General features: G+C 42.3%; 1 protein-coding gene across 1 annotated transcript in view; it reads left to right on the top strand.

The window, feature by feature from the left end:
- AACS (acetoacetyl-CoA synthetase) overlaps positions 1 to 22,186 on the top strand; it is a 38,079-nt gene that overhangs the window by 12,995 nt on the left and 2,898 nt on the right. The window contains exons 5-17 of the mRNA XM_021532805.3: positions 1,991 to 2,088; positions 6,470 to 6,584; positions 7,078 to 7,159; positions 7,270 to 7,417; positions 11,496 to 11,576; positions 12,599 to 12,723; positions 15,777 to 15,841; positions 16,021 to 16,143; positions 17,423 to 17,536; positions 17,690 to 17,815; positions 19,330 to 19,399; positions 20,093 to 20,151; positions 21,121 to 21,323. Of these exons, the coding sequence (XP_021388480.2) occupies positions 1,991 to 2,088; positions 6,470 to 6,584; positions 7,078 to 7,159; positions 7,270 to 7,417; positions 11,496 to 11,576; positions 12,599 to 12,723; positions 15,777 to 15,841; positions 16,021 to 16,143; positions 17,423 to 17,536; positions 17,690 to 17,815; positions 19,330 to 19,399; positions 20,093 to 20,151; positions 21,121 to 21,323 (1,409 nt within the window). The remainder of the gene's footprint in view (positions 1 to 1,990; positions 2,089 to 6,469; positions 6,585 to 7,077; positions 7,160 to 7,269; positions 7,418 to 11,495; positions 11,577 to 12,598; positions 12,724 to 15,776; positions 15,842 to 16,020; positions 16,144 to 17,422; positions 17,537 to 17,689; positions 17,816 to 19,329; positions 19,400 to 20,092; positions 20,152 to 21,120; positions 21,324 to 22,186) is intronic.

Here is a 22,186-nt window from a genome sequence, read left to right on the forward strand (position 1 = left end):
TGCTGTGCATGGTTTGTACCTTGGGGCACTTCTGGCTGGTATCCTCCAAAACGCAGCCAGCACCTCACAGCCAGCTGACAGATGAAAGCAATGATTTAATTGTCTGGCTCACAATAATCAGCAGAGACCTGTGATCTTGCCTTGAGGGCTTTTGTGTGAAGAGGTGAAAAGGAGAATTGCTTAGAACAGAACTGAGCCTTGTAAGCTGTGGCAAAGCAACAACTGCTCCAAAGCACAGGGAGAGATCTCTGTTTTCCTTGCACTCTGGCCCCCTGATGATCCCATCCAAGAAATGCTCAGTGGAAATATTTGGCATCAATTAAGGAACTGCTTTCGTCACACAAAGTGACATTTTGGTCTCTTCTGGTTCATATATTTCAAATTATTTGGGAGGAATATTTGTCTTACAAGAAAAATTGCTAAGACTTTGGGATACTGTGGCTTGCATAAACCTTGACCCAAAGGGGAAAATAGCAAAATAAACAATGCTTTTATGGGCATGAGTTTTTGCTGCACTTTATGTGCTTAAGAACTTCATGGAACAAACCACTGTAAGCTCCTGTAGGCAGTTCTAGGGAGCAATTTGTATCTTAACATGACATGAAGCTTTTATTCACAGTTGTGTGTTTTCCAGAAATTGTTGGGCTTAAGTCATAATGCTGTTTTAAAAGTTACTACTCCCAAAAGCACAGCAGCCTTCAGTAGCTGCAGTGGCCCTGCTGGTTAAAAAACTGATTTCATTGATTTTTAAATGAGGAAAATCTCAGTTTAAGACTTAAAATTCACTTTGTAAAAAAATTGAAAAAAAGGATTTTTTTTTTTCAAGCAGTGTAGAAAAACCTCACAAAAATCCAACTTGGCACCCTCCTACTTGGTAATATTAACAAACAGAAATTGCTGTTAGGATCTGTGTTCTTAGTTTCTGTCCTGAAATGTACATCCATAAAAATCCTTCTTTGAGAAGTGCCTTGCACTGGTGAGTGTTTGCTGTCTGTAGATACTTGTGGTGCATCTGCAGTCTGATATTTGAGTGCTGAACAGGTTGGAAAGAATTTTTATTGCTATTTAAATTTTGCTTTCAAGTGTAGAATTCTATTTAGATGTCAGAGTACTGCTATTAGGCCCATTCCTCTGCTTTTTTCAAGTCCTTGGCCATCTTTTTGGTTGCTTAAGAAAGGTGATCTGAAACTCCAGGTTTTTGATCCACCTCAGTGTAGTTTGTGAATTCCAGTTGCACTTCTCCATTTGTGGGCTGGATTCTGATCCTTGCAGACTCAGCCACCCAGCACCTTCTGGAGAGTTGCTCAAATTGAGCTCACTGAAACTAAAATCTGACTTTCTTGACACTAATTTATTCTGTATGCTGTGATAAATTGAATTTAAATCTTGAAATCTTGCTGCAAGCTAATGAGAGAAACCTGAAGAGCCACATTTATGTGGGAATGTTCCAGGGCTTGTCCCACTCTGTTACTCCCTTATCAGCTGAGACACTGGTTTTGCTTGTTTGTGTTTAAGATTACCAGACAACATTTAGCTTTGTGAAGCTGAATCTCTGCTCTTGAGCTATTTATAATATTTCCTTACAGACACTGGTTCTTTCTCTGATGGCTGTTCCTGCAATCTTGTTCTATGCCCTGCATGCTGCTGTATTCTTAGTCTCTATATACCCTAATCAATGCACTAATTTTCTCTCCCAGTTACTCTTTTCCTTGTGCTGCCCTCTTATCCTGAAAGGCTTATTAATTAAGCAGGAACATTTGTAAATTAGGAGTAATGTAGATAAAACCCCCAATACAAATATTCTTATAAATGGATTTATTACTAATTCTTTGTGTAATAACTGATTTGGCTTCAAGGTATGACATTGATTGTGTGGAAGACTCCAAAGGGTGCTTCAGTCTAGGATTTTGCATTTTTAAAACCTATTTACTGTATATATGATAAGTTTTTTAGTGTTGTTCCATCTCTAACCATTCCACCTCTGCCCTAGGTTACTTGCCCAACAGCGTCCACGCAGTGGAAGCAATGCTGGCTGCTGCAAGCATTGGTGCCATCTGGAGTTCCACATCCCCAGACTTTGGCATTAACGTGAGTAGCCTCAGTGCCTGTGCAGAGCAGTGTCCCGGGCTGGCATGAGGGTGATGAGTTCAGGTGGCAGAGGGTTTCTGTTCCCTTCAGCCTTGCTGCTGCCTCCTGGCACAGCTGGGCACTCCAGAGCTGGATTTGAGTGGCTTTAGCTGCTCTCTCTTGGGATATTTTCACATGCACTTCATGATCTTGGTGAGCTTTCATTACATGAAATGTAAAAATGAGCAGCAGTGCAGCAGAGTTGTCTGTCTTCTTCCCAAATCCTGCCCCAGGCTTAGCCACACTCCAATTTCCACAGTCCAATTTCTTAGCCAAGCACTCCCATCCTTTGCCTCCTGTCAGGGTGAACTCCGCACCACCCTGGTTGGTCTTTCCCACAGGGCTTTATTTGCCAGCAGTGAGGAATTTCATACTAATTTCACTAACCTGATCAACTCTTTTTAGTGTAGAAATAAATTCTGTCTTTGAAATGATGATGTCCAAACGGATGTGCCCTGGAAACTTTGGGAATGCATTCTTGGACTACCTTTGGAAAGTTTTTAGCACACCTCAACAATGCATTTAAATCACTTCTAAGGGGATATTAAACCTTTCTTCTAGCTAAAAGTTTGCATATGAAAAATGCAGTGATTTTGAATTGCACAGTGCAGAGAACAATGTTTTTAGATAAACCCCTCAATTTCAGTTTTTAACCCCAGTGTCTGGGAAATGTATGGAATAATCATTCCTGGTTTAGCACTAGAGGGCAGCAGTATTCCATGTTCTTACACTTGAGGGTGTATCATTGGGAAAAAAATGATTAAAAAAATCATTATAGCCTGTAATGATCAATCTGTTCTACAAATATTTTCTGCCTGCTCAGAAAATGATGGTATGGAGTATTTTGTGCAATGTGATTCGATCTCTTATCTGGGGGAAGATTGCTCACTTTACTTGAATTACAAAGGACTGGTATGTTTTCTGTCCATGCTGGTGTGCTGTTGTTTTCAGGGCCCAGCTTTTAGTTTTTTGTGATAGTTTTTTAATGAAACTTGGCCTTGGAGCTGCAGTGCCATCAATATAATTTATTTTCCTTTGGCAGCGTGTGTTGGCATGAATTCAAATCCTAAAATCATGAGGCAGATCAGCAGAGGCCCTCGGAGACATTGGAGGAAAAGCTATTCCTCCCTTTGTGAAGTTGCATTAGTCCTGTTGATACACACCAGGATTCTTGGAGGAATAGTGTAGCATTTTCAACATTTGAAGTCCAATTGTGTGTGTGTGTGCTCTGTGGAGCTCAGAAATGTCACTCCTCAGAACTGCCTACGCACTGCAGCCTCTGAATGCCATCCCTCCCAAGGCTCCAAGCCTTGAGGAAGTCTGTCAGAGAAGCACCGAGCTGCCTCCCACGCACCACGCCACTCTTGGCAGCTGCTGCTTCATCTCCCTGCTCCTGTTACCCAGCCAGCCCCAGAAATTAATGGCAAAGTGGTGGCCTGTGCATGAGAAATGGTTGGATTTGTGTGGGAATCCAGGACATCCCTCATGCTGCCCCCAGAGCCTGGCAGGGGCTCAGAGACCTTGGCACGAAGTCACAAACACCTGTGGCTTTGATTTTAGCCTGTGGAAAAAGCTGCCAACCTTGTATGAAGCATTACAAACCACAAGGGTTTGAGTAGTGTGATATTTGAATTAACACAGGGTGAAAAAGTAGAATTTTGGGATATTTAGAATGGGGTTCTGATGCTGTTAAGGCAGGACAGGAATGAAGAAGAGAACAGAATTATTAGATTTATAGAATTAGAATAGAATATAGAATAGACTTATATAGATTTATTTCAAAATACATAGTTCTTTTATACAGAGCTTCGTGTAGACCAACTCTATTGGTCCTGAAGTGAAAGCATCTCACGCTATTGGTGTGCAGTGAATGACACACAGTAGCAAAACCTAACTATAAACAATGTGAACAACAAGAGGGATAAAAAACTTTATTTACATTCTTCTCAACAGTTTCTCAGGCTTCTGCCTGGTTGGAAACTTTGTTTTCTCCTTGACTGAATCTGAGACTTACAGGGTTCAAGGGGACAAGATGGAGGGATTGGGCATGTCCTGACCTTCTTCTCCTTCTCCTTGCCCTCCATGCCTTGCTGTGCTGGTGACACTTTTCTGTTGGTTTAAGGCACAGACACACTGCCCATCATAAATGACAGATATTGGCACGTTATTGCAAACATGGCACAGGCAGTTTTTGGTATAAAATGCAAACACCCCCTGAGGGCAGACAGAATGCCATGGCCGAGCTGCTGGCCAGAGCTCAGCAGGGCAGAGAGAGAATGTTCTAGAGAAGGGAAAATAAACACCCTTGAGAAGCTGATCCTGCACATTCAGACTCCTTCTGTGGCTGCAGGGCTGGGAAATGAGGATTTTATACTCTTGGGGTCACCTCCACACCCAGACCCCGAGAGATTTGTAAGTTCATGAAGAAACTCTGCTCTCAGAACTGGGTGAGGAGCCTTTGGTGATCTCAGTGCAGCTCCATTTGTGGGGGTCCTGCACAATTTTTTGGACTGAACTGGAGGCTCATGGAATAGAATGAGCCATTACACCTGAGCTTTTTGTGGAAGGAATTCCTTGCTGAGCCATCTGGTTGGATTGAAGTTCCAGTGCAGCAATTACATGTTCCATCTGTTTGTATTGCCTTTGTACCATACCAGGCTGCCCTGTGGGATTTGGTGCTGCCAGTGCTAATGAATCTAACTGGGTGTGTTAGTGAGTTTGGTAGGACCCTGAGAGCTGGAGCCATCTCTGCTTCTGAGTCACACTTCAGATTTGATTCTTTTCTTTAGAGTACCCTTAGTGCTCATTGGTCTTAATTTTTAAACATCAGGCAGCATGGAAATGGGGTGTGTGTGCCCTGCACTCAGCATGAGGGTTTGTACAAATGCACACGGAGTGTGTGGCTGCTTGATCTGTTCCTGGGAAATGGAGCAAAGGAGGAGGTAGAGAATTTACCAAAGAAGCAGGAAATTTGACTTTATACTCCCTTAGTAACTGTAATGTATTAATTAAATCTCCATTCCTGAGTTTGTTAGGTAACACACTAGGGGCTTCCTGAAAACTTCTGTCACCAGAACAGAGTCTGGTGAGCTTTTGTTTTGAAGTAATTGATAAATTTGAATGTCAGTGCACTGTCACTGTATTTTCTAATAATGTGAACAAGGAAAATACATGTTTGATAGAAGGGAAAGCTGTTAAATGCCATTCTCAGCTAATGCTTTTATATTTAGCCATATCCCTTACCTGTGGTTTCCTGAGGAGACAGCATAGAGAAATTGTCAGGACAGAACTCATGTGTTTTTGCAGCAGATTTTTTGTTTTTTGCAATGCTGAGCAGCCCAGCTTGGAAAGGAGTTTAACAGAGATGAGTTGATCGTGATGTTTTTGCTTTCATCTTCAGATTTGGTAATAAGTTCTCATTTTGGCTGCAATGTAGAGGGCAAAATAGAAAACAGAAAAATAAAGAATGCTGGGAAGAATAAACAGATGACTCAAGTCTGATTTCTGCAACGTGATTTAGGAGATTGTTCTTGAACACTTAGCTGACAATTTTACAGTATTGTGTAATCTTGTACTTCTTAATGCTTCAAGTAACGGAGCTAGAGAGGTTTGGACATCAGTGTGTGCTGAGAGCTTTTATTGAAAGGATTTGCTTCTTGCTGTTGAATACAAAAAGATCCATTTCTGGTAGGCTGCTGCATACAGTGTACATGGAAAACAGTAAATGCTAGAAGGGTTTTAATCTCAAATAGGATGATAGCTGTGGTAAATTCCTGAGCACAGTGTAAGCTGGAGGAGACACCTGAAAATTTAGCATTTGAATGTGTTGTGCTGCAGAGATACTAAAGGAGCTGTGGTATCTTTTGTTGGCAGTCTGTGTGTGTTCAACATCAATTTATTTTGCTAAAAGCCAGTGCTGAGGTTTCCTTTGTTGATGGTGGCAGATCAAAGCTGCCAGTCCATGTGGGGGCCCCTCAGCACATCAGTGATCTCCCCAGGATGGTTTTTGTTGCCCTGGTGCTCTGGCAGAGCAGCTGGGGGCACATGGAGCTGCTCCTGCAGGTGCAGCCAGGAGTCCTGTGCACCTTCATGGACACCAAGTGCCCAATTCCTGCTCACATCACCCTGCTTGTCCTCTTTACACTAATCTAATCTGACCTGCCAAGTGATTTTTTTAGCTGTTTAGGACTTTGTGAGCAAGCAGTCAGTCTTGTAACAACTCTCCCTTTCATTCCTGTCCTTACTCCTTATTTATTTTGAAATTTTCATTTAGCTCCCACTGAATTTTCCTACTGCAGCAGTTAATTTCATTTCTTTAACACATTTTTTTCTTTATCTCTAGGGTGTACTGGACAGATTTTCCCAAATCCAGCCTAAGCTCATCTTCTCTGTTGAAGCTGTTATATATAATGGCAAAGAGCACAACCACTTGGAAAAGCTGCTGAGGGTGGTAAAAGGTATTTCAGTGCATCCCACCTGGTCTGTGGCTCTGTGAGCACTCAGAGCCTGCCCTGCCACTGCTTGTTGCTCTCCTTTCTTCTGTACAGTGTCACAGTGGCCACTGAGGCTTTCAGAACAGATTTGGGTAAAAGCTGAATGGTCTTTGCTGTAATTTTAACAGTCTTCTGCTTGCTTAACTTTAATAGATCATCAGAAATTAGCCAACAGTGGAGCAGGGGCTGATGATGGTGTTTTTAAGCTCAAGCAAAGTGCTGCTGAAGACAAATGGGGAGGTATTACAGCACTAAAGCTTGCAGCTTTCCACATAAAAGGCTGGCAGCACTGAGGAAATTACATCTTGGGTAGCAATTCAGTCCTCTGGGGTTTCAATACTCAGTGCATCAGAATTATTTCTGTTACATAGTGCATTACACTGTATGATTCAATCAGGCAGAAAAGACCTTTTCTTACGTAACTGAATGTAGGAAATAATTTTCTTCTTTCTTCCAGGGCTTCCAGACCTAAAGAAAGTGGTGGTGATTCCATATGTATCTTCAAGAGAAACCATAGATATTTCTAAGATTCCAAACAGGTAATGGGAGCACTGCTGGGTACAGAGGTGATCTTACACATGGGCTGGGGTTATGCTTTCAGAAAGTTTTGAAACGTTCCTTTTTTTTCCCCCCCCTCCTTCTTATGCAGTGTCTTTTTAGAAGACTTCCTTGCCACTGGGAAAGGAGACCAGGCTCCCCAGCTGGAGTTTGAGCAGCTGCCTTTCAGCCATCCTCTCTTTATCATGTATTCCTCAGGCACCACAGGGGCACCAAAATGCATGGTTCACTCAGCAGGGGTATGTCCTCCCTCCTGGAGCTGCACTGGCTCTGCTCAACTGCTTGGCTTACATTTTTCCTTTAACAGCATCACTCTGTGATGTATTTTAAGGAAGAACTGATTGCTGACAGTTTTTCAGTAACTTGACAGTGAACCTTTTTATGTGTTAGTGGCTGTTTGAAAGCAAATGTGGATTGGTAAGGATATAAAATACTTTGGTTTACAAATCAGTGTGGAGACCTTTCAGATTCCAGGTGATTCCTGGGAGCAAGTGTCATTCACAAAAGCACCAGTAGAAGTGGCTGGATTAAGTTCTTTGACTTTTCTTCTTCAAATATCAAATGGGGTGTTTGCAACTGATTTTTGGACATTGTTAGCTTGAGTCCCATGGGGAGCTTGCAGTTTTTATCTGGGTAATTTTTTACCTTGAACATTACTTCATGTTTATCAGTTTAGAGTAAGTCATCCTCATCAATCCTTTAGGGAAGGAAGGCAGAGAGTTGGAATCTCCTTCAGTGTAGGTTTTGCATTGTATGAAAGCTGCTTGAGGCAGTGTCTTGTTGTGGCTAAAGATAATATCTTTAACCCATGTTAAATTTAATTTAACCCATGTTAAATATTTCTGATATTGGTGCAGAATGACCCTTGCTCACATGCTTTCCACTTGCTGCTGATGTTCCAAAGTCCTAAAAATAGAGGAAGTGACTGCAGCAGTGTTGAAACTTTAATTCTGCTATAATCCTTAACAGAAGGCAGGTTTTTCTTCATTTAGGGCAGGCAGGATGTGGTGTCTGGAGCCTTTGTAGCAATGTGTGTCAATGGAGCTGCACATTTTTTAGCCAGTCCCTCATTCCTGCTGTTTGCTGGCATCCTGCAGGGCTGGGTGGCCCGAGGGCAGGATCCTTTGATGCTGTGCCCCCAGTGTGTGAGTTCTTGCCTCTCTTTGATGGCAGGGGCTGGAGGATTTGCCCCCAGACAAATCCCCTGCTGCCTGTAAACACTCTGCTTTGTGTTATCAGCCAGTAGTGATCATACCAGGCAGTACCAAATGGTCCCCTGGGACACAAATCCAGGGTTTGTGAAGAAGACAGGAGGTGGGTTTTGAAGTTTGACAGCTGTTTTGAAGCTGTGCTGGCTTTAGACTGGGTAAATGCTTGCAGAGGTGGATTAGCAAAAACAGGACAGGTGTTTTGTTCAGTGATGGTGATAAACAGAGATGAAAAATAGCTGTAGATCAGAAAACAGGACTTTTCTTTTGCCAAGTTTTCTCTTCCCATGTTACCTGTTATCTTGCCCTGAATCATGACTCTGCTCTCCTCAATCATCTACAGAGCTACCTTAGAGTTTAGGTCCAGACTCCTCATCCTTGCTGGGTGGATGGCTGAGTAAGATCTGTTATTGGTGATGATGATTCTGTTCCCACTGAGCAGCTATGTAGCTGTGGTGCAGAATGATTTTTTTTTTTTTTTTTCTGGTGCTAACACCTCTGTCTGAGAAGCAAATTGTTGAATTAGGAACTTCAGTGTTTGAATAGAGTCTACACAAAGTCCATGCAAATAAATTCTTAGCTATCTTTTACACACTTGATTGGGTTTATCTGTTTGTTCTAGGCTTAATCTTCTTTCCACTGGAATTAATAGGATGATTTGCATTGATTTGATTTTAAATAAAGCAGAATTAGCCTACTGTCTTTGTTTTATTTTCCAGCTTTAGTTTAAATCCAATGTGTTTCTGGTAGTGAAAACAGCAAGAAGAGATGACATTTTGGTGAAGACATTTCAATTATTGCTTATTTATAGTATGCTCCAATGCTAGTTTGTTACTGTACTGATTTTAGATGCCAATAGGCAGCTCACTTTAAATTCACAACTCAGTTTATCTAATTCTGCAGTAAGTTTCTGGGTCTGTTTTCTTGCTACAAAGTGAAATGACAGTGAAGTGAAGCCAGGGCATGGGAGATGATTTTAAAAATGGTGGCTCAGAAGAGTAGGCTTTCTTTATGATCCCTGGAAGCAAAGCTGTGTGGTTTTGACCAGTTGGGTGTGCTGCAGAACAACATTAGCAGTTGTTATTCTTAAGTCCTAAGAACATTGGTTCTTCTTGCCTGTTTCCAGTTATTCCCTGCTCCCAGCTATGTAAGGAGAGAATTTGAGCTAAAATCCTCTTCAGTTCATGTCTATCCATCTCAAGGACTTGCAAGGCTTATCTTATACCTCTGCAGTGCTGCAGATTGCTGGTGTAGCTGCAGGCAAATCCCCCAGGGGCTGTTTGTGCTCAGGCTGAGACCTGAGCTCTCAGACCAGCCCCAGGAGCTGCCCTGACCCTCTGAGCTGTGTCTGTGCCCATCCCTGCTCCTCCAGGCCCTGCTGGGGCTGTGCAAACCCCCCAGGGGCTGTTTGTGCTCAGAGCCCAGCCCCAGGACTTGCCCCTGACCCTCTGAGCTGTGGCTGTGCCCAGCCCTGCTCCTCCAGGCCCTGCACAGCTGTGCTGCTGCTTGCTGGCATTCCAGATGTTCAGCACTTCCCCAGCCCTGGGCTGGTTGGTCCCCAGGAGGAGCAGGGAGTTTTATCAGCTGCCAGAGCTGGTGGGAAGTGATAAATGCTTGGGGTTTATTTGGAGGGTTGTAAAAGTCCTATAAATAAATGAGTCCTATAAATTAACTCAAGAGAGTGTTTTGGGCTGTGGGTTTAGAACAGCTCTGCCTTCTCCCAGAGTCTGTTTGTTCCAGCCTGAGATGTAGCAGGTTTTGCAGGGAAATTGTTCATAGCTTATACCTAAAACCATTTTCAAAAATCCCCTTCTGGCTCCAAAACTGTGAAGTAGCAGAAACTAAACGAAGGAAAAAGAAAACCAATATTTATCTGAATTGAATATAACTTTTAATTTTGCTGTTTTGTGTGGCTCTTTCGGAATCTCCTGCAGGAGCAACGGGCTTTCCTTTATAAATGCAGTAATTATGTAAACACCTGCAATTCTTCTGGCAACCTTACCAATTCAGCTCGATCCAGTGTTTCCAAATCCCAATTTCTGGGTAATTTTCAGCTGTAGGAGGTGGCAGCTGTAGCTAGATGGCAGCGTTGTGGCAGCTGAGGGTGCTCAAACAGCAGTAGGTGAATTCAGACCTGGTTCCTTTGAGCAGTGAAGTGAAAATAAGATTTACTCGTTTATTTTTATTTCATGTTTTCTGCTTTTTCTCCCAAAGCACGTGCCACTTTTATGACTCTTTTTTCATTTTGAATATTTATCTGTAATCTGTTTTCTTTCAGTGTAAATCTTGTTTGAGGCTTATGAGGCTCTTAATAGTTTCACTATGACTCCTTGCATAAATGCAAAACCTATTTTTTATTTTAACATTGGCTACATTAATTTGTCACTGCAGTGAAGTGACTTAATGAAGTAGTCTGTAAATTTATTTATCCTAGCAAGTTGTGCTTTAATGATGATGAGGAAGGTGGTTTAGCAGCATTTCCAACAAAAGGAAATAATACATTTCAGGCCATTATTAATATTGATGCTCTGAGCAGTGAGACATTTCACATTTCTAGTCACTCCAGTGTTTACAAGAGATCTGTACTGTCAGGTCTTTTGTCTCCTAGATGTTAATAGAGAAGATAATTTGGACACATGGTGCTAATGTTCAGCAGCTGCTGAAGCTCATGGCAGCTCTCAGTCCTTCACTCCTCCCCTTGCCCAAATACACTGAAAATGAAACTGTCAAAGGGCTTCTCTTGGAAAACCTGACTGCTGAAAGCCTGCTGTTAAAATTAGGGTCTGCATGGAGTACTCTGCAACTCTGATGGCTGTGTGGAGTGGGAAGGGAAGGGAGTTGTTTATTCCATGGATTAAAAGTGATGTGCAGTGGGAATTGCTGAGGTCTAATGAGAGAGGCTGAAAAGTTATGTGAGAAAATGGAGAATGCAATTGCTGCTGCTGTTAGATAGGCCCTGGGATTTACTTCAGTTGTAGTTAAAGGGAATTCTTGCTTTAATCCTGGAGTACATCCTGCAAGCTATTGACTGTGTTGGTGTTTTTTAAGTCTTAATGTGCTGTCAGAGTTTTGCTTTTCATTTATGTGATCTTGTACTTTCTTTTTGCAGGGTACCCTAATACAGCACCTGAAGGAACACATTCTTCATGGCAACATGAGCAGCAGTGATGTGATTATGTACTACACAACGGCAAGTGGGGCTTAAGGCATTTTTAGAAACACTGTAACATCTTTTTCCTGTAAAGATGGGACAACTTGTCATACAAATCCACAAGTACACTTGTTTGTGTGTTAAATTTTTTTGCTGCAAGGGATTGTCCCATCTGAGTCTACTAAAAAAAAAAAATCAGGTGAAATAATAAAATGCAGCAGGGACCTTTCTGATGAAAGGTCAAACCCATGTTAAATGTTTTTGACCTAACTGGTGAGGAAAATGGATTGATTTTTAGTCTCTTGGGTGTATTGATCAAGCTGCCTCATCAATATCACCTGCAAATCAGATTCCACCTTGCTGCAGGGCTAGGTCATACTCAAGATGAGAATTTGTCTGTTTTGTTTGTGAGGAAAGAAGATACCCAGCTCCAAGCTTGATAAAGGAAAGGGGGTAAACCTCATCTGTGTGGAGTTCAGTTATGTGGTGGGAGATGTTCTTCCTGATGCTGTGATAAAGAAAAATGATTGCTAAGCCTTTTGTGAGTGTAGCAGTTGGAGAAGGCTGATGTCTTTCCTCATGAGTTCCCTTGTGAACTTTAACATGCCTAGTCAGTTTGCAGTATCTCCAAGGAGGGATCATGGTAATTGCCTTGTCTCTGAGTTCTCCTGCCTCATGCTCTAGAGCTGTGTGTGCAGGGAGGCACGGAATCCCCACCTCATCAGGTGTTTGTAAGGCTCACTTGGATCAACATCCATCAGCAACGTGCTGCTGAGGCAGGCTGGGACAGCTGGCAGGATGAGCAGAGCTCCAGCCTTACTTGCTGATAGCATCAGACAAAATCAGTGGGGTGGGCTGAACAGCAGGAGAACTTCAGGCAGGGCAAGTGGAGGGGAAGGTGGCACCTCCTGCAAGAGGGCAGGGATCATGCTTGGGTCCAAGATCTGCAGCAGTGCATCCTTGTGGAGCTGGCTGTGCCTCCTGTGCCAGCAGGCAGCACTGCTGGGGCTGCCAGCACTGCAGGCAGGGACAGACTCATGGAGGTTTCTTCTCTGCTCCAGACTGGCTGGATGATGTGGAATTGGCTGGTGACTGCACTTGCTACAGGAGCTTCAGTGGTCCTGTATGATGGATCTCCTCTAATTCCTTCACCAAACGTGCTCTGGGACCTGACTGACAGACTAGGGTATGTATTGTAAATGCAGGTGGGAAGAAATGCTGATGTCTGACTCCAGGTCAGAAGGCTGAATAATTTCTGTATTATAATTATACTATGATACATTAATATACTATTTAAAGGAGATACTAAAACTACAAACCTACTTTTTCTAACTCCCATATCTGACTCACTCCCAACTTGTGCCCCTCTCTGAGCCCAGCCCCAGGTGGGTTGGATTGGCCACCAGGCTCAAACAATCCTCACCAGAATCCAACCAAGCATCACCCCAGGGAAACAATTCTCCACACACATTCCACATGGGAAAAACAAGGAGCAGAAATAGAAATTGTTTTCTCTTTCTTCTCTCTGTGCTCCTTTATGAAAAGTCCTGAGAAAGAGAGAAGAAAGTGCCTGTGACAGGGTGTGTACCCAGGGCAAACAAAGGCTGGTGGCACTGGCTCCTGTCACACTGGCCCAGGCAGCCTCACTGAAGGTGCTGCTCTCTCAGGCAGGAGCTCGTGCACAGCGTGACACATTTAACTTTTGGCTCAGCCCTGGGTGGAACTGCTTTTAAAAATTTGTACTAAAACATTTTCTGAGAGAGGAGAGACAAAGAGCTGATTGTTTCAAATTGGAGTCAGGTATTAGAATTCCAGGAAAACAAAGACTTTTGGTTCAATAGTTTCCTAGAGCAGCCTTTTCAAAAGGCAGTAATTGGAAGCAATCTGAAGAGTAATTTCTCAGCACACTCAGAACTTAGTAAATAAGAATTCTTTTTTCAAACGGCTCAACCTAAGATTTTAATATGGAACTTTGACTTAAAGACATAAATTGACTGGAAAGGCTCAGCAGGGCTGCTTATATTTTCATATTTTGCTTTTTTAACCTATAATGCCTAATTCACACTGATAAGCTGTTCAGTAATTGTTTTATGCCATTTTTTTGTGCCTGAAAATGCTCACAGCAGCCTTTCTTGAAGCTTAGAGAAATGGCAGGTAGCAGATAAACAGCTGTAAAACCCTGTGATTGCATTTAGCTTTGTACACTTTGTTAAACTTCGATTTTTTAGAAAAAATTTATTTTGTAACTTTCCTATTTTGCCAGCTGCATGTAAGGAGTAAATTTGAATCTTATTACCAGTAAAATGAGTGTAGTTTTTAATTGATAATTAAAATTGTTTGTGGTGTAAAGTGGATGACAAAAGATTCACTTTCTGACTCTGCGTGATTAATAATTTAAACTTCACTGTCTTTTGTGACATGTAATATTTAAAGACTGACATTTTGTCTCTGGCTATTATAACTAAAGCTTAATGCCAAATCAAAATGCTTCCAGAAAAAAAAAGGCACAACAGAAACCCACAAAACTTCAGCCATGTTTCACCCCCAAAGAAACCTTGGTACAACAACAGGCAAAAAAAAAAAAAAAAGAGAATTGAGAAACAACCCAGCTTATTTTTAAGCATTGTCTCCACATGCCAAAAGCAAGTGAAGATAAATGTGTCTGCATGTCTCACTTTTGTAATCTGGCGCTAAAAGCGGTGGCCATCTGCGTGCTACTTCATCATGCAGTCTGTTCCCAGCTCACTCATATGTTAAATATGTTAAAAAAAAAAAGTCTCCTACATGTGAAGATTACCTTCTTCTCTGGAGATGCACCATACTTCCCTTCAGAGAGCATCTTCCCAGGGTATCATCAGGATATCTCCTCCTGCGTGGCCGGAATGACTCAAGTGGACATCCATTGGTGATCTGTGCAAGGGAATTGCTGGGTGCTGACTAAATGCTGTTATGGAGCTTTTGGAAGGGAATAAAGGGAGATTTGGCTCTACATGTGCTGTAGAGGAAGTGTCAAAGAGCTTAAAATAGAGAAGCATTTTGTATTCTAATGTAAAATAAGCACTGGTTTGAGGCAGGCAAGGAAAGTGAGATGTTACACAAGAGTAAAAATAGTTCATGTGGTTGGCATAGAGGGTAGCTGAGGAGCACTGGGCTGAGGGCTCTCATGCTGGAAGGCTCCCTGCTTATGGCAGGGGTTGGAACTAGATGATCTCTAAGGCTCCTTCCATTCCAAACCATTCTGTGAGCCCTTCCCATGTGCCTGGTAAATTGTTCTGGGCACTGATGTTTGTGCAAGGACCCTGTTCCTACCTGAGAGGGCAATCTTCCACCAGTGTGGCAAAGGGAGACATCCCCTTTTGGCAGTGTTGAAATATCCCCTTCTCCTTGCCTGGAACAGTGTCCTACCTCCCACCCTGCCTTTGGAGTCAAAGCCAGCCTAGCAGGATCTCATTTAAGCTCTGCTGGTGTTGGTACTGCCCATGTTCTGTGCTGTGTCCCTTATCTTCATCTAGCTCTGCATTTTCTTGAGGCAGTTTGTTGCTGTAATGTAAAATGAATCAGCAGAAGCCAGGTAAGAGGATTTCCTGAGTGTCAGCAGGAGCATTACACTGGCACTTCCACTGACAGATGGAAGAAACAGAGCCTTTGTTTCAAGTTTTAATTCTCTTGAAGAGCTCTAAATACACTTTGCAAGGGCAGGATGGAATTGTTCAATTGGGCCAAGTTTCATTTTGGCATGGGCAGCTCAAGTTTCACCACTTGCAACTCAACAGGTATCTCCAGAAAGTCACTGGTTGGTGTCCAGAATAAAGTAATTTTTTGTCAAGCTGTGCCCTGAAATGACAGTTTTCCTGTGTAAGACTGTACCAAGGCACTCTTGGAAAATTTTGGCCCATTAATAAAGTAAACATGATAACATTTTGTGCTGTCTTTGGAGTGTTCTGCAGTTACAAATTCCTGTAAATGCAAGTGAATGTCTTTGTGAGATGGGAAAGCTTTACTTAATATTTAAAGCTAGAGTTAAAAGTTTCAAAGCTGCAGAGATGACATTTGATCTGACTGATTTTGATAGTTCAAAAGGATGTGCCTTGCACTTGGAAAGCTCTAAGAGGCTGCATTGTTTGTCTAATCCACGTACAGAGTGTGTAACAGCCTCAGCTCACTGCAGTGGGAATGGCAGGCCTTTAGACTCTTAGCATATTTAAATATGCAAAACATGTAAACTTCTTTTCCCTCTAGGATCACCATCCTTGGAACGGGTGCAAAGTGGCTGGCTGTGCTAGAAGAGAAAAATTTAAAACCATGTAAGCTTCAAAAAGCTGGTGAATCCCTTTTCCCTCCTCCCTCCTACCTTTTCTCTCCTGGTTCTGGCTCCCTGTCTCATCTCAGCCCTTTATGTAATTATTCTGCATTGTAGTGACAAACAGTTCCAAACACTTGGAAAAATTCTGCCTAAACCTGTGTTGCTTTTCTGCTTTTTAAGGTGAAACACACAATCTGCAAACACTCCACACTATCCTGTCTACAGGATCACCTCTCAAATCTCAGAGCTATGAGTATGTCTACAAACACATAAAAAGCAGTGTCCTCCTGGGATCCATTTCAGGTGAGGCTTTTATGCTGCAGCATCTCAGTGATTCTCTGAATTGGCTGTGCAGTTCCTTCCTGCTTCTTTGGGAAGCTTTGGATCATTTGGGATTGCTTACAGTTAAACTGGAATGAGCTGTCTCTTTAGTGCTGAGCTTTTTCTGCATAATTCACTGTGCCATAATGAAACTCAGGCACTCCAAAGTGGTTTTGGTGGATGTTTTGGATTTTAAGTATGATCATTTATTTTGACTGGCTGTCCTTAGGGGTGGCAGGGTGAGATCAAGCAAAGAGTTTATTAACCTACAGAACATACTGTTCTGCATATAGCTGACTTTAGCAGAAAATACCTCTTGGAGAGTTCCCATTTCAGTTCTTTTGTGCCAAGTAACTGGCACTGCAGATGGATTTTTTTTTTTTTTGTGGATTATATAATTAGAGAAATATCAAGCCTCCATGCTGTGCAGTTTGTTGTGAGCAGTGCTGGCTGAGGCAACTCCTGCTCACGTAAGGTCCACCACAGCACTCCCCATTTGGCTTTGTAACAAGGACTGGCTTTTTCAAAGAGCTTTTTAACTCAGTTTGATTTTTAAAATGTAACTGTTCTCCTACTGGAGTTATCTCAGACTCTGGGCTCAGTAAGAGTAGTGCTGAATCTAGAACTTGCTACTACAGACATTAATAGACTCAAATGCAGAAGCCTATTTTTGAGAAAAGCTTACATGATTGATTTGTGTCTTAATTCTCTTCCATAAAGTCCTAGAAAGACTATAAATATTCCAGTTAAGTAAGCACTTTGACAGTATCTAATTCTTAAGATAACTGTTCATTCTGAAGGCCTGACTCCCCTCTTCCCATGCTGATAAAGGTATAAAAGCTAAGTAAATGTAGCTTGACTGGTTACTTTAAATTAATGAAAACAAACAAGAAGACATTTCTAAGTAATTCAGTAAATATCTGAAGTCTGTAAAGCAGGCCCTGTTTGTCTTCTCTCTCCTATAAATGGAAATTTCCTTAAATGAGATTAAAGAGACTGTTGAAAGGAGAAAAGTTATGCCTTAAGGGATAGCTCTGCATGAAAGGCATACACATATAACTAGATATATAAAGTAAGGAAGAAAACCTTTTAATAAAAGTCACAACATGCTAGATAATGCTGTTTGTTCTGTGCTGCTTAGTGTGGCTCAGAAGCCTTTGGCAAAGGTTGGCAGTTGCCTGTTCCAATGTTCCTATGTAGTGTTCAGGTTTGCTTTTTCTAAAAAATATTGTACCTTCTAAATGGATTTCTTTTATTGTAGGTGGAACAGATATAATTTCATGTTTCATGGGTCACAATGTTACGGTTCCTGTTTACAAAGGAGAAATTCAGGCCAGAAATCTTGGAATGGCTGTAGAAGCATGGAATGATGAGGGTAAGTATGATCCAAAATACTGTGCACACTTAGAAAATACAGTTGCTAGGTGATCCTAACTTTAACAACAAGTAGTAAGTGTAGATGCTCTTTACTTTGTGACTGTTATTTACAGAAAGGAAGTATGGAAAATACTTTTTTTTTTGTCAACAGGAAAACCAGTTTGGGGTGAAAGTGGAGAGCTGGTTTGCACCAAGCCCATTCCCTGTCAGCCCACACACTTCTGGAACGATGAGAATGGAAGCAAATACAGAAAGGCTTATTTCTCCAAATTCCCAGGTGTGTCCTGAAGGCCTTTGGATACCATAAGGGAAGGCCCAGGTTTATTTGCTGCTGCCCAGTGACAGCTTTGAGTCCCAATTTCCAGGGTGAGGTCTTACATTCCATAACACCTCCCTCTGTTTTCCTGTGCTTTGTTTTGACTAGAAATCCAAATACAAACAGTAAGGATCTCTGCAAAGCTGCACTCCAGTTTTTCTGCTGCTCTCACTGGGCAGCTCTGCCAGTCCCAGCCTGCAGTGCAGGCACAGATTCTTGGCACAAGTGTGTGAGCTGGAAGTGCTGAGCAGGGCAGGTAACAATTGGCTATTAGAGAGTGCTGCTGCACCTCTGCCAGGCTGCTCCTGCCTGCCTGGAGGAGTCAATGCCAAGGGAAATTGGGATTTCCAATTGAAATCCCAGTGCTGACCTGCTGCCTCATTAGCATGAGGATTTAATATGTATTAAATATATGCTGTCTCAGACATGCAGCCTTAGACTTCTACAGGATAAAATAACAGGCACCTGTGGACCAGAGGCTTTTAGTAATTGTGGAGGACTCTGCTCATCCAGGGCTTTTCCTGATGTGGCACAGCAATGCCAAAACCCCTGGTTGCCTCTAGGGCAGGGATTTTTTAAGAGCAGGATCTCCAGCTGCTGTTTTTTTGGATGGGGAGGCTTTTTTTTTTTAATAAATAGCAACAGTACAGAGTGGATTCACAAGAAAAAGTCAGGATGTGCAGCAGGAGATAATCACACAGGAAAACTGAGGAATGTGAAATTTGCAGTCTGCATGTAAGCCTCACAGCAGTAAATAATAATAAAAAAAAAAATCTGTGTGAGAGTTTTAAGACTGAAATCATTGAGGTTCTGTCTGGACCCCTTTTCTGCCTTTCCTTTTAAATGGGCTTGAGATGGTAACAATTAAATTGGAAAATGGTCTTATGGGCACATAATTGAGGCTGGTGTTTTTCCTCAGAAAAACTTGAATAGAATTGGGTTGTACTTCTGGTTTTGGTAGGCTGCTGTGGCAGTATCCACCTTCAATAATACTGAAAAGTCAAACCTGATTTTGCATTTAAACAAATAAAGAAGAGTAAGCAAAAAGCTCTCTAGGGAATTGTTGATACCTATTACACAAGCCCAGAAAGCTTCCTACACAGAATTGTGCATAATAAAGAAGAGGATCAAGAAAGACAATAAATTGAGATGGGAATGTTGTTACTTCTGTGGAAAATGCTTCCAGTAATTCAAAAAGAGGTGCTCAGAGCAGCTGGATTTGTGAGGAGTGCTGTGTAGTCATGCAAACAGCAGTCAGATGATAGCCTGGCCTTGATCCCGATTTCTGAGCTGCTCCTGGGTTCTTACACTGGATGTGTGTGGATGGTTGGTGTAGCTCAGTACTGTTACCCTGGTTTGGGGAGTAGATAATATGTATTTCTGTGTATTCCACTCAGTTAATGCCCGTTGAGTTACACAATATCTGCTGTGAGGGGATGAGGAAATCCTGCTTAACCTTTGCCATTCCCCACCAGGTGTCTGGGCCCACGGTGATTACTGCAAAATTAACCCCAAGACTGGAGGAATTGTCATGCTGGGTCGCAGGTACAGTGCTCTGGTGGGAGTGCTTGGAGGAAAAAAGTGTTAAAATTTGCAGTCTTCATGTGCATTTTACTTCTAGGAGTAAAATGTACATGATTCTGTCACCCTTGTTAGCTTTATGTTAATTTTATTGAATCCCATCTTGTGGATTTCAACCCTTAAATTAATCAGAGCAGCTAGATTTGAGGGAAGTGAGCTCATTTTGAGGTTCACTTCTGTATTTATGAACACAAGACTGTACTGGACATGGTTTTGTGTTCCATGGTTCACAATGGTCACAGGAGTTTGGATTGAAAGTGCAGCACATTCAAGGTGGTGATTTGTGGAATTTGTTTTGTGATCTTGTCTATGCCACCACCTTGTTTTATAGCAAAACTTCCTTACAGAAGGTCAGGTATTAAGTTGTGCCTGTGTCAGTGATCACAGACATTCAGGATCACAACTGAGGCTGAATTTACTGTTTGCATTTCAAAGTTGCTGTTTGAAACAAAGTTGGGTGAATTAATAATGTTGCTGTTCTCTGTAGAGATTCATTCTAATGAGTAAAAAGCCCTTTTGACTCAAAGTCTCTTAAAATTCTGTTTCTAATGTGGTTTTGCTCTCACTAGAGAGATTTGCTTAATTGCATCAATTTTTCCTCTTGATCAAGCTGTAATCACACTTTAATGTTTCTTTGTTTTCTTTGTGATTTTTCAGTGATGGTACATTAAATCCAAATGGAGTAAGATTTGGAAGTTCTGAAATCTATAACATAGGTATGAAATCAACTTTCCACTTCTTCCAGCTATGACATTGTTGTCTTAAATCTGAAATTTAAGCAATAAAATGCTGTTTAGAAGGATTAAGTAAGAAAAAACTTGCTGTATTTCAATTGAGACAGTACAGAGTACATTAGTATCGGTGAAATTTGATTTTGTAGACTTGAAACTGGTTGCTTTCCTGAAGTATCTGTAGGGTGGGAGGTGACTCATTGGGCTATACAAAAACAACACTTTATGGAGCAGGTTTTTTCTTTTTCCCCTAACCTGTCAGGGTTTTCTTCTTCCCCTCAAGGCAAGCCCTTGACACTGTTTCAATTGTATTTTCCTGATAATTAGAAGTAGTTCTTGAGCTTGTTCTTTGTATTTCAAAGCCTGTGTTGTGACAGGTGGGGAAGCTGTCCCTGCAGAGGTGCTCATCTGAGACCCAAGGCTGTGTTGCCTCCTTGTTCTTGTGGCACCAGGACTTTGTGTCCTGTCTGTCCTGCAGCAGGGAAAGCCAGTGAAAACGGCTTAGAGTAGAACCTTATCTGTCCCAAAAGCAGCAGTAAACTTTTGTCATGGACCTCAGTGGTCCTTAAAGCTGGATTTTCACATAGGACCTCCAGAGCAGGCAGAGGTGAAGCTTAGCCCAGGCAGAGGATGCAAAAAACAGCAGTAAACTTCTGTTATGGACCTCAGTGGTCTTTAAAGCTGGATTTTCACATAAGACCCCCAACTCAGAGCAGGCAGAGGTGAAGCTTAGCCCAGGCAGAGGATGCAAAAAGCAGCAGTAAACTTCTGTCATGGACCTCAGTGGTCCTTAAAGCTGGATTTTCACATAAGACCCCCAACTCAGAGCAGGCAGAGGTGAAGCTTAGCCCAGGCAGGAGATGCCCACGCAGGGGAGGCGATGTTTTTGTTCGGTACAGCCGCGCGTCCGGGACGCTCGGCCAACCCGAGCTCTAACCAAGACTCCGTTTGCAGTGGAAGCTTTTGAGGAGGTGTCTGACAGCCTCTGCGTCCCTCAGTACAACAAGGACGGTGAGGAGAGGGTGATCCTGTTCCTGAAGATGGCCTCCAGCCACGCCTTCAGCCGCAGCCTGGTGAAGCGCATCCAGGACGCCATCCGCGTGGCGCTCTCCGCCAGGCACGTCCCCAGCCTCATCCTGGAAACCAAAGGCATCCCGGTATGTTGGGGGAAAGGCTGCCTGCTGTTTTCTTTGTCACCTTGAATAGTAATTAAGGAGCAGTTGTCACCGCTCTTCAAACCCACGTACGTGGAAATTTTAGCATCTCAAAAGTGTATTCGAGCTTTATAAATAGTTTGTCTACGTTGCCTAGCAACATCTTTTCATCTCCTCTTCAGCTGAGCGTGTTTTTTGTTTTTTAAATGAGTTGCGTTTTCTCAGGAGTGTGTTTTTCAACCTCTTAAAAGAAAATATTAAAAAGGTCATTTAACTTGAGCTTTTCTGGCTATCCATAAGCAGATTTTGTTTTTGTTTTCCTATTATGAGTGACTTTTTTAAGAAAGCTGAGAGCACTCAGCAAATCCAGAAGATCATTTTGAAAACCATTTCACTTTCACATCTGTTTAACCACTTAAATCAACTCTATCACTGCCTTAACTATAACAGCAATTAAAATGAAATTGTTGTGCTTGTTCAGGGGGAGAAATGTGTGCAGCTGAAGGTTCTCCCTGCTAAGGCTGCTGAAGCTGTTTTGCTGGAGCTCTCTGTGTGAACTCTTGAGTTGGAATGTCTGTTCTATAGCCCTCAGTGACTCTGAGCAGCAGAATGGGGGTGCAGAGTGTGATTTTTCTCCAGACTTGAGTGTGTCCAGACAAAAGACTGACTTCAGAGCCATCATTTGAAGCTGGCACCCCTTTGCTTCCATGTGGAAATGCTGTAGGGCTCAGCAATACTGTGTGGTCCACAGAGGGATCATCTGGACCTGATCTCTTGAGGTAGTTTTGTTTGAGGATGCTGTTGGCATATTTTGAGTCCTTGGCTCAAAGTGTCTCTGCGTGAGTGTAAAATTCCCTGAAGTTCCC

Source organism: Lonchura striata, chromosome 18, assembly GCF_046129695.1.
Source record: "Lonchura striata isolate bLonStr1 chromosome 18, bLonStr1.mat, whole genome shotgun sequence".
Classification (NCBI taxonomy): domain Eukaryota; kingdom Metazoa; phylum Chordata; class Aves; order Passeriformes; family Estrildidae; genus Lonchura; species Lonchura striata.